Below are 11,918 nucleotides of genomic sequence, written 5' to 3'. Positions count from 1 at the left end.
CCCTCACTTTTAAGCGCTCACCGCGCGCTGAGCGAGATCTCCCGATCGTCGGAATAGCCCCCTCACTTTTAAGCGACGCGTTAGTACCCTCAGTAGAAAGCGCTGACGCAGCGTTGAGGGAAAATTACCGAGAGAATGAATAGTTCGCTCAGATTTGAGCGCTAGCTACGCGTGGATTTTGATCACGGTGAGCGACGGTAAAGTTCGTTTACGCAAATCGCTCACAGCGCGGCGAGCAAAAATTTCAAAAATCAAACATTAAACTATTACTCGGCTATGGGTTTATTATTTACTTTTTTTATTAATAAAATGAAGGGTACTCTAAACGTCGGGAGTTAATGATATCTCCGATTGAATAAAATTCAAAGGTTCTTCCGAATTTATCCAACGATAAACTAGACTGCAAATATTCCGTTTAGTGTTAAAAGAGCTTTATTAAATATTAAAAGCCACAAATTATAACAATAGGCGCTGGTATACATTCTTTTGGTCTTGACAAACTTGGCAGGTGAAATGGGCTACGCGGTACGCGTTTCTTCATTTTTAGGGGATTGTGGCTCGCGCTACTTTAAAGGAAAATATTAGCGCGCTCTCAACTTAAATTAATGATCGGTACCATAAAAACAAGTGGACATTTACTAACCCCTAATCCAACTCATTTGTAAATCTCCAGAATTTAATAGACAGTTTTAGCAACTACCTACAGGGGCGGTGCCAGAAGATTCTTAGGTGTAGGCTAATAATGTTTATCATTTGTGGGCCCCCTGTTCCTCAATATTGGACTTATAATTCAATTTTGCAAATTCAGGTAATTTATTTATTATTTGATATTAGTGCGGTTTTTAAAATTTTACAGTATTAACTATCATCACATATTTTATTTGAATTTAAAAATCGACTTGATGTGGCCCCGTCAGATCGATTTGTGGGCCCCTATTTGAACACAAAAGTAGGCTATAGCTCGGGTTGCCTACCCCTAACGCCGCTCCTGACTACCTACACCGGGATTTTATTCACAGTGAACGACGACAGAGTTCGTTTACGGTAAATCGCGAAGAGCAAACATTTCAAAAATAAACTTCACATTTGACGGTATGAACAAGTTAATAATAAGATTATTTTTAATGTATATGTAAAATATAATACAATATCTTTGCATATAACCATCTTCGATTTTGTCCATTGTTATCGATTATTTTCCATTTTTAAAAAGCATTACGTTATAATTTTTTTTTAAATTTAAATAATATTTTTTAGATACCTGGTTTTGAAACTAATAGCGTTCTTTTCGTTTTTATTTCACACCGAATTTTAGTAATAATAAAAATGTTTGAATAATTCTAATGTCTAGTTTGTGCGGGTAACAAAAATCAACAGTGAAGAAGCTGTCAAAGATCACCGTCAAGCTCAGCATGTGGGGAGTGGGGACCCGCTGGCTGCCGGGGAGTATGAACAAGGAGGAAGGGGGGTGGCATTACCAAGGTAACCTATTTAAAGTTACTATAGACAGTAGGCTATAATCACTATGCTGTAAACATCTGTGTCGCGCGAAAGCGATCCAAATGTAACGACTGACGATTACGATAAAAATTACATCATTCTTCCGAACTTCAAAAGGGCGTTATTTTATTTCTGGGGGGGGGGATTTCTATTTGAACTTGTAATAACTTACACACAAATATTTTCTTTACATTTTTCTGTTTTTATTGCTTACGATGTTACACTTAATATACAATATTGGAAGTATTTCAATATTTATTTAAATCTTCGCTCTTGCTTGATACCTACAAAGATTCTCAAAAAAAATTGTGTGGATCGTGTCATTTTCGCCTAATTTGGTTTGCACATGTTTCTTAACAATGAAACGAAACCAAAATTAGTTACAGACATACGCCAAACGAGGAGGCAATGAACACCGCTAATGCCCCACAATGGAACATTTTGAAAAAAAAAGGATCCACCGTGGAACTTCGTATGTCATTAGAAAGTGTTCATCTTGTAAAATACGGAACAATTAAAACAGCGAATATATTTTAGTTTCAATAGTTCAGCATTTTAGAATCACACAGTCTAATGGTCTTTAGACCAAACGAAGGTGGTCCTGAAAAGGACCGTTTTGGTTTTAGCTTCTTCTGGTTTTTGAATTTTTGAGACCTTTACGCAAGAACAACCAGCTACAGCCACTTAGGGGGCTTTGTTGGCATTGTCCAACTGCTCCTTATACAACTGGAGTTCAAATTCCATTGCCCCGTTCTTTAACTTGGCATTCATCAGCTCGTCTGGCCTTTGGGCGAGTTCTTGTTCGTTACAGAAAATATCAAAATATTTTTCTGTAAATCGTCCTAAGAAATAAAAAAACAAAAATTATCAATAATTAGTAACAATAATAATAACTATATGTAAAACTAAGTTGCTGTATTTACGTTTTAGCGATCGGCTTTCAACTTGAAGCTTGAAAAGAGGGGGGGGGGGGGGGGGGGGTGGAACCTCAACCCCTTTCCAAACTATCCCAATCGTTTCAATTTTGGGACCCGCAGGTGGAGTCCAGACACGAAGGCGTCTCTTTCGGCATCTTAACGAAAAGGCAAAGGTTGACCACTCATAGGAAACGTCTCAGCGGGACATGACTAACCAAATATTTCCCCGAAATAGGCATTCACTCGCTAATTTAGGCTTGACTTATAATATACATATATAAATATACTTTTCACTAAACTGAACTCCCCCTAAAAATGAGTCGTATAGCTTCATAGATAGACTAGATCAAAACTAGCCCTTCTGAAACCGAAATAAGTATATAGGAAAACGGAGAAAACCATGTATATTCGGGCCGCGTCTACGGAACGTTAGCTCCAAAGTATATTTTTCTGGACTACGGATAGACTAACATGAAAACGTTAATCAATAAAAATAAAAATACTGCGTAATATCATAAATCCATAATTTAATGGAAATAATTCACTAAAAGCTATTTACAGAGTGACGTCATCACGGTAAAAAATCGCCCCTAGCGAGATGCTGATAAAGGGCACGTCATACACGAGAAGCCCTCTATATAGAGTGTCTCTTGTGGCTAGTTATCAGTAAACGTTTTGCATATAAAGAATAAGACGTGTCATACTTATGTAACAATATTATTAACTAATGGTATTATTAGCTATTTTTACTACATTTATTTACAATATTTATTTATTCTGTGTTACTATTTACTAAGTTGCGACTAATCGGGCCGATTAGATATTATTGAACCTTGGAATCTATAGCCGACATATTCAGACATTAGAATAATATTAGTTAATTCAAAAGCATTGAATTGGCGGCTTGGCCCGATTCATAAAATCCTATTTGGCTCTGCAAACCTTTTTTCCCACTTTGGGCTTTTTTTTTTCAACACTGCCCATTCCAGACAGCAAGGGCACCACTTACTCGTTACAGCACCTGACAAAAATATTAAAATAGGGGGACAGTCGATGGAGGGTTTTTTCTATTTAGCATCGAACCCATTTTCTTCATTCTCGCAGTTTTCAATTTCAACAATAGCGTGTACTTCTTAACGTCATATGACGGGGGGTCAACGCCAGAATTCCGAACTGACGCCAATGAGTCGCCCCTCCCTTGGGTCTTAGCCAATGCTAGGGCAATTTCGAAGTTTCCTATACTTAAACCTCGCTTCGTAATCCTTTCTACAATAATAGTATAAATAGTAGGTTCCTTTCTCATTTCGTTACAGTTTCTTGTCGACTTTTCTCAAGTCTGCGTCTTTCGATTCGTATTTCGGTCCTTCCTTAGTTTAATTTTTTCGTGTTTTTGCTTTAGCTGTTCATAATTTAATTTTTTCGAGTCCATAGTTTTGGAGTTATAGTACTTCGACTGTGGCTTGAGTTTTTTTATTCAGTTTCAGGCTTTAAGTTCGCTTCCGTATTTTACAAGATGAACACTTTCCTTTTTTTTTCAAAATGTTCCATTGTGGGGCATTAGCGGTGTTCATTGCCTCCTCGTTTGGCGTATGTCTGTAACTAATTTTGGTTTCGTTTCATTGTTAAGAAACATGTGCATACCAAATTAGGCGAAAATGACACGATCCACACAATTTATTTTGAGAATCTTTGTAGGTATCAAGCAAGAGCGAAGATTTAAATAATTATTGAAATACTTCCAATATTGTATATAAAGTGTAACATCGTAAGCAATAAAAACAGAAAAATGTAAAGAAAATATTTGTGTGTAAGTTATTACAAGTTCAAATAGAAATCCCCCCCCCCCAGAAATAAAATAACGCCCTTTTGAAGTTCGGAAGAATGATGTAATTTTTATCGTAATCGTCAGTCGTTACATTTGGATCGCTTTCGCGCGACACAGATGTTTACAGCATAGTGATTATAGCCTACTGTCTATAGTAACTTTAAATAGGTTACCTTGGTAATGCCACCCCCCTTCCTCCTTGTTCATACTCCCCGGCAGCCAGCGGGTCCCCACTCCCCACATGCTGAGCTTGACGGTGATCTTTGACAGCTTCTTCACTGTTGATTTTTGTTACCCGCACAAACTAGACATTAGAATTATTCAAACATTTTTATTATTACTAAAATTCGGTGTGAAATAAAAACGAAAAGAACGCTATTAGTTTCAAAACCAGGTATCTAAAAAATATTATTTAAATTGGAAAAAAAATTATAACGTAATGCTTTTTAAAAATGGAAAATAATCGATAACTTTGTAACTATACATTGGCCGCTATTTGTAATATTTATATTTTTAGTGTAAAGGAAGTTTGAAAAACGGCAAAAAAGAAAATTCGCGTAAATCGAGTTACCTCAATTTGGAACTAAAACAGTTTTAATATTGGCACAGGCTGGCCATTATATTAATTCCAACCCCTCCCTTTTTTTCTGAAAAAAATTATTATTTAAAAACCGTGAATCTTCGCAATTAGCTTGATCATTTGATGATATGGTTATTTTTGTCGATGTCATAAACAATGGACCCAATCGAAGATGGTTATATGCAAAGATATTGTATTATATTTTATATATACATTAAAAATAATCTTATTATTAACTTGTTCATACCGTCAAATGTGAAGTTTAATTTTTGAAATGTTTGCTCTTCGCGATTTACCGTAAACGAACTTTGTCGTCGTTCACTGTGAATAAAATCCCGGTGTAGGTAGTCAGGAGCGGCGTTAGGGGTAGGCAACCCGAGCTATAGCCTACTTTTGTGTTCAAATAGGGGCCCACAAATCGATCTGATGGGGCCACATCAAGTCGATTTTTAAATTCAAATAAAATATGTGATGATAGTTAATACTGTAAAATTTTAAAAACCGCACTAATATCAAATAATAAATAAATTACCTGAATTTGCAAAATTTAATTTTAAGTCCAATATTGAGGAACAGGGGCCCACAAATGATAAACATTATTAGCCTACACCTAAGAATCTTCTGGCACCGCCCCTGTAGGTAGTTGCTAAAACTGTCTATTAAATTCTGGAGATTTACAAATGAGTTGGATTAGGGGTTAGTAAATGTCCACTTGTTTTTATGGTACCGATCATTAATTTAAGTTGAGAGCGCGCTAATATTTTCCTTTAAAGTAGCGCGAGCCACAATCCCCTAAAAATGAAGAAACGCGTACCGCGTTGCCCATTTCACCTGCCAAGTTTGTCAAGACCAAAAGAATGTATACTAGCGCCTATTGTTATAATTTGTGGCTTTTAATATTTAATAAAGCTCTTTTAACACTAAACGGAATATTTGCAGTCTAGTTTATCGTTGGATAAATTCGGAAGAACCTTTGAATTTTATTCAATCGGAGATATCATTAACTCCCGACGTTTAGAGTACCCTTCATTTTATTAATAAAAAAAGTAAATAATAAACCCATAGCCGAGTAATAGTTTAATGTTTGATTTTTGAAATTTTTGCTCGCCGCGCTGTGAGCGATTTGCGTAAACGAACTTTACCGTCGCATTTTAGTACTAAGTGCTTGACCTTTCCGCAGGCCGTAGTCTTTAGACACCATCTGTTGGTTGGTGACTTTTAGTATAATTTTTAAGCAGGAGACAATGGCTCTCGCGACGATAGCACGAGCTTTCTTACCGATAGATAGCGCTTTATAAGGATAGCCTGCAGAAATTACGCGTTTCTGCTAGCTGTCACCTCCGTATTCACTCCCTTGGAAATATTTTATCTAGACCTTTATATACGTTTCCTATATCTATGGTCGAGACGCTGGTGGTGAAGATCCATCTTCTGCTTTTCAACATCTACGACCGTCGGGGCGCAGCCCCCAAAGAATTCTTCGATCGACTCCTTACCGGACTTACCCCGCCGTTCCTCATCTTTGGAGACTTCAACGCACACAATCTCCTCTACGGGGGGAGCAACCCGTCACCCAACCCACGGGCAGGAGAGTACGCTTGACCTCGCCTTCGCTAGCGTCGACCTGGCCGCAAGTCTCCCATGGCGTGTCCTACAGCGAGGCACAAGCGATCACCTTCCAATCCTCATTGGGTAGGCGTTTCACGATTCCCACAAGGATGAGAGTACTCCCCACTGGCGATATGTGGAGGCTGACTGGAAGAAATTTCGCATTGTGAAGAACACCTTACAGTCTCCTCTGCGGAATCCCTTCTTCTCGACTCGTCGAAGGCGTCGGTCCCTCTCACTAGTGGCCACAGGGCGTATACGCCCCGCTAGCCGCCTTGGTGGGATACCCGCTGCTCAGCGAAGGCTACAGTCGTCACTGCAGCCCGGCGCCTCTCTGCTGATAAGCGGGAAAGGGCGCCCTTCAAGAAATTGGTCAGGGAGACGAAGCGGAACAGCTGGCAGGCCTTTTGCGATCGGCTCCATGCTCATATGCCACTGACACAAGTCTGGTCCCAGGTCCGATAGTTCAAGACGGGAGCTCTCGCACCGAAGCTTCTCACGCTGCCAATGGGACGTTGCGGAGTGCCTAGCATCCAAAGCTGCGGCGAATTATTCATCCTCCCCCGGACCTCTCACCGGACCAAGCGTACGTCCCGGAGCCTTTTCTAGCACGTCCGCCGGCCAGGTACAACGGGCCCTTCTCGGAGCCGGAACTCTACGGCATCATCTCCGGGCTTCACAACACGGCCCCGGGCGCGGATAACATCTCGAACCTACTCCTTAAAAACACAACCCCAACGTTTCGTGCAGCTCTACAACCGTCTCTGGGCCGAAGGCTTCATGCCTTTGCGGTGGAAACATGCGATTCTTCATCCCATTCTCAAGTCGAACAAGCCAACCAGAGACCCCAATTCCTACGGGGACAACTCCCTCCTTCCGAACCTGGGCAAGATCTACGAGCGGCTTGTTCTAGGCCGACTTACTTGGTTTTTGGAGGACAATCATGTGTTCCCACCGGAGCAATCTGGTTTCCGTAAAGGGCGCAGAGCGACCGATAACAACCTCCGGTTGGTCACCGCTGCTCAAGAAGCCCTGGCGGTTAACCACCACGGTGGCTGTTTTCCTCGACTTAAAAGATGCTTTTGGGAGTGTTCACCATCGGGCGCAACTCTACAAGCTCCAACGCCAAGGTTCGAGGGAAAGCTTTTTGGACGGCCGTTCCTTCCAAGTCTGGGTCAATGGCAAACTCTCGAAGCCGTACTCGGTTACCCTCGTCATGCTCGACGGCATTCCCGAGCTGTGCCCTAGGCTTATTGACCAAGGGGCCCATGTGGACGACAAGGGGCCCATGTGGACGACATCGGGCCGTGGATTAGCGGTCCAAACCTCCTCTTCCCTGCCATGCAGCTTGCTCTCGATAACATCTCGAGTTATGGGATCACCTGGGGGCTAATTTCCAACCACTGAAATGTCAGTACATGGTCATAACCAAATTGAAGCAGGTCCAGGCCGGTTTCCACCTCACGCTTAGGCACGCTGCCCTTACTCGAGTCTCGTTCTATCGGTATCTCGGAGCGCTGATCGACGACAAGCTGTCCTGTTCTCCACACGTAGAGGTCCTCGTCGCTTCTTCGATGAAGCTGCTTAACCTTCTGAGAGCCGTCTCCGCGACTCGTTGGGGGGCGGGAAGGAAGGTCCTTCGCCTTCTCTACACGCACCTCCTTCGCTCTCGGCTGGATTACTCCAGTTCTCTCTACGCTTCGGCCACAGCTAGCACGCTCGGCAAACTAGACAAGGTTCAAAATGCCGCTCTCCGGGTCATCCTAGGCGTTCCACCATCCACTCCCATCCGGCTAATGGAATCCGAAGCAGCCATTTCTCCGTTCCGTTTCCGGAGAGACCTCTTGCATCTCTTTACCGTCTACCCAGCCTTCTTGCGGTCACTGGAGATCATCAAGGACCATTTCCCACCGGGCCGACTTTCCCTTCGAGCGAGGCGCCTGGCCCAGGAGTACAATCTCACATGGCTTTTTCACTACTCCAGGGACCATCTCCCTCGTTTGCGAACACCGGTGTGGGAACCACCAGTGGCCACGATCATTCCCTGTTGGCTTTCTTCTACCAAGGGAGACCTAGCATCTGACGCACTTCGCCAACTCTTTTTTGCGATCCTCGAACCTTTCGCCAAAGAAGCTACGGTCATCTATACGGACCGCTCGCTCTCGCCAGACTCGGGTGTTTCTGGTGTGGCTTTCGCCATTCCCGCCCTCGTCGTCGGCGCGAGGTCCTTCGTGGACTCCGGGCATCCTATCAACCGGGTCAAGCTCCTCGCTATCCAAATGGCTCTCTCCTACACGGTGGCAAGGGTGCGAGGTACGTTGGTCGTCTGTTCCGACTCCCAGAGTGCCCTCACCCAACTTCTGACGCGCTCTACTGATCCGGTGGTCACCATCATCCATGACCAATGTGACAGTTTTTCCAACCCTGTCACTTTCCTATGGTGCCCACCTCACGTAGGAGTGCCAGGCAACGAAACGGCGGACAAACTTGCCGGGGTCACCTAGCTTCAACGCCCTCCGCGGGTGCACTTCCTCCTTCCCTTGATACTCTTGGAGCTAAAGAGTGTCTGTGGGCGGGCGATCACCACTTCGTGGACTCGCACCTGGCGGCCTCTCTCAGACCAGTGGCCCCACCTAGCAGCGAAGCCGGACCCTCACTCTCGCAATGTTCTGGCCTTTCGACTTTCCCTGCTTGAGGACACCCTTCTCGCGCGGCTTGGTAGTGGCAGACTTCCCACCAAGGCGACTCTTCATCGTTTCGGACTTCGGCAATCCGACTCCTGCCCTAGGTGTGCAGTGTAGGAAGACGACGCGCATGTCCTGTTCGTTTGTGCCTCCTTCGCGGAACCGCGGCGGAATCTTCAACTTTCGCTCCGAGCGCGGGGTCTCCCAGCCACCGTGGTAGGCGTTCTTACCGCTGTACACGCGGGTTGGCAAGATGTGATTTCGGACGCTTGTCAACTTCTTCGTAAGCTTTCCCCGCTAATTATTGCTCGTTTTGTATATATCTGATGTGTTTCTCTTTTAGCGCGTTTTTTTTTATTTTTTTGTGTTTTCTATTTTTTTTTCTGCCTGTGCACCTGGTGTGAAGGTCTTGTTGCTATGTACACCAATCCCTATCCAAAGATTTCAACTATAGCTACATAGCAGTGAACCATGTATCAGAGTACACCCAATTTGCATACCTTTTTAGTGGAACTTCAGATAATTAACAATTAATGAAAACTTTATTTTCAATTATTAAATTTTGTAGTTTTAATATATTTTGTCATGAATAATATAAAAAAAAATAATACAAATTTGAGAATAAATATATTACTCCAATACTTTTTTGGGTTGTGCTGCGATTTCTAGCTTCGTGACTGTTTCATCCCACAAAACAAATTGCTTGGTTAAAGTGTTGATCTGAAAAATAACTTATTTTAAAGGGATGTTTTTAGTATTTTTAAAATCAAATAATTACCACAGAATTGTAGCTAGCTATAAGGTTTTTAGTTTTCTCATTAATTTCAACTGTTTGGTTCTTAAAAAAAAAGATAAATCAATTACAAATTTTTGGTAACACAACTCAAAAGTTAATTTTTACCTTCTGCTGAAGCTGAATTTCACTCAATGCTACAAGCTTTGATGAAAGATTAGGTGTAGCTAGAAACATTTAGTTCTGTTAAAATCAACTTAAAAATATGAATACTGAGCCTACCTTTAATATGTTCACTATCGAGAACATGTTTCAGATCTTCTACTTTCTGTAAACTAGCAAGTGTTTCCCGTATGTTATTTTCCTCGGCTAATATTATCTCTAACTTCGCTCCCTCTGAAAGCAACAACTCTTCGGCATTTTCCGAATCCAAAAGCAGTTTGATTTCATCGACTAGAGTTGAAAAGCAATGAATATTAAAAAGCGATGTATGTTATTGAAACAGATGCGTTTAAAGTGTAATCAACATACTTTTCTTTAACATATTGCATATTCTTTCACGACTTGCTATGTCAGTCTGAATTTTATTGTGAATGTTTACCAAACTGTCAACACACTATATTTCATGCCAGTAGAAATTTAAGTTTATTAATAACACAAAGTGATGTTTCTATGAAACACAAGAGGGAATAAAAATTGGTATATTTGACATAAGCCAAGGCTTATCAAATGACATCCCAAACATATTAAAATAATTAATATCACGATTATTTTTCATAATTACATTACTATTTATTTTAAACATACCACTTGTTTGTTGTCTAAAGTATCAAAATTATTTCCATGAACACTATTTTCCAGTTCTTCTAAACGACTTTCAACAGACGACAGAGAATGCGCCATGTTATTTTCTGCAATAAGGCAGTTTACCAGTTCCAGTTCAGTTCAGTCACGGCCGTGGTTCAGTTTTTGATAAGACTATCATATGTAACATAACTACACATAAGTATGCCACTGTACCTTTATACCATTCAAAAATCTTCACTAAAGGTTTGTTTCACCACGAACCAGTAAAAAGGTGGACTACGTTAGATTTTAACCTTTTTATTTATTGAAATTTATAAACTCGCTCGGTTTGTGCGGATGAAGTTAAATAACGAGTAATTTAGAAAAATTAAAGGTTGGGGAAAGTTACCAATAAGTGATCACTTTCCGAAAATGGAACAAGTCGCCGAAGTGGGATATTCCGATATTCCACCAGCGTTATTAAAAGCCTAGAAGAGTTAGGCTTAGGGCAGTGCTTCCACATGCGGGGATTTTTTCCCTTTTCCGGAATTTTTCAACCTTCCAAAATGCTAAAAGGGAATAATGCAATTTAAGAGGGAATACGGGAAAAGTGCGGGAAAACGGCATTTCGCGGGGGAGAAATGAGGGAAGAAAGGAATTTTTTAGTTTTTCTGATAACAAAGCCTGTTGTAGTCGTACTCTAAATGTATATTTAGTCCATGGATATGTTATGAGTCACAGGTGTAAAAAATATTTCCAATACGTTAAATAATAATGAAAGTCGTGATCTACATATCCATTTGCGACTTTTGAGGATATATTTTTGTAAAATTATTCAAATGTAAGTAATTTTGTACAAGATAAAAATTTATATTTGGAATTATTTTCAGAATTAAACTGAATATTTATATAAATTAGTACTAAAAGCTCCTAAATATAGCGAAGGATAAAAATGGGTATTTCCAATCCAAAAATGGGATAAATGGGATTTTTTGTTAAATGAAATTATTGCCAGAGGGAAATTTTAGACATCAAATGTGGAAGCCCTGGCTTAGGCTCAGCCGCTCAAAAGAATCTGCAAAAGACTCCAACCTTGCGCCAGAAAAGCTCAACCTGAATTTCAACTATTTTTTCCAATAAACCTGCTTCTTTTATTTGACAATGCAAATTTATTTTAGAATGTGAGTCTCCGATAACTTCATTAATTTGCAAATTAATTACATTAACAGAACTTGACACTATATTGTAGTATATTTTAGCTCCTAAGCCTTGGTTGTTCAAATCG

The 11,918-nt window shown here is 40.9% G+C and overlaps 2 protein-coding genes across 2 annotated transcripts; one reads left to right on the top strand and one right to left on the bottom strand.

The window, feature by feature from the left end:
* Positions 1-7,848: 7,848 nt before the first annotated feature.
* On the top strand, positions 7,849-8,934 carry LOC149921321 (uncharacterized). The gene has a single exon (XM_090162157.1). It carries the CDS (start codon positions 7,849-7,851, stop codon positions 8,932-8,934), a length of 1,086 nt encoding a protein of 361 aa, XP_090018283.1.
* Positions 8,935-9,637: 703 nt separating this feature from the next.
* Positions 9,638-10,803, bottom strand: LOC149921320 (dynactin subunit 3-like). The gene is made up of 6 exons (XM_090163494.1): positions 10,655-10,803; positions 10,379-10,463; positions 10,130-10,300; positions 10,016-10,074; positions 9,893-9,952; positions 9,638-9,834 (listed from the first exon to the last, which is right to left on the bottom strand). The coding sequence occupies exons 1-6, from the start codon at positions 10,748-10,750 to the stop codon at positions 9,745-9,747; spliced, it is 561 nt and encodes a 186-aa protein (XP_090019620.1). The 5' UTR covers positions 10,751-10,803; the 3' UTR covers positions 9,638-9,744.
* Between the last annotated feature and the right edge of the window lie 1,115 nt (positions 10,804-11,918).

Source organism: Leiobunum rupestre, chromosome 11 (genome assembly GCF_980474605.1).
Source record: "Leiobunum rupestre chromosome 11, qqLeiRupe1.1.hap1, whole genome shotgun sequence".
NCBI classification, from domain to species: domain Eukaryota; kingdom Metazoa; phylum Arthropoda; class Arachnida; order Opiliones; family Sclerosomatidae; genus Leiobunum; species Leiobunum rupestre.
This window is presented reverse-complemented; position numbering and strand designations above follow the sequence as displayed.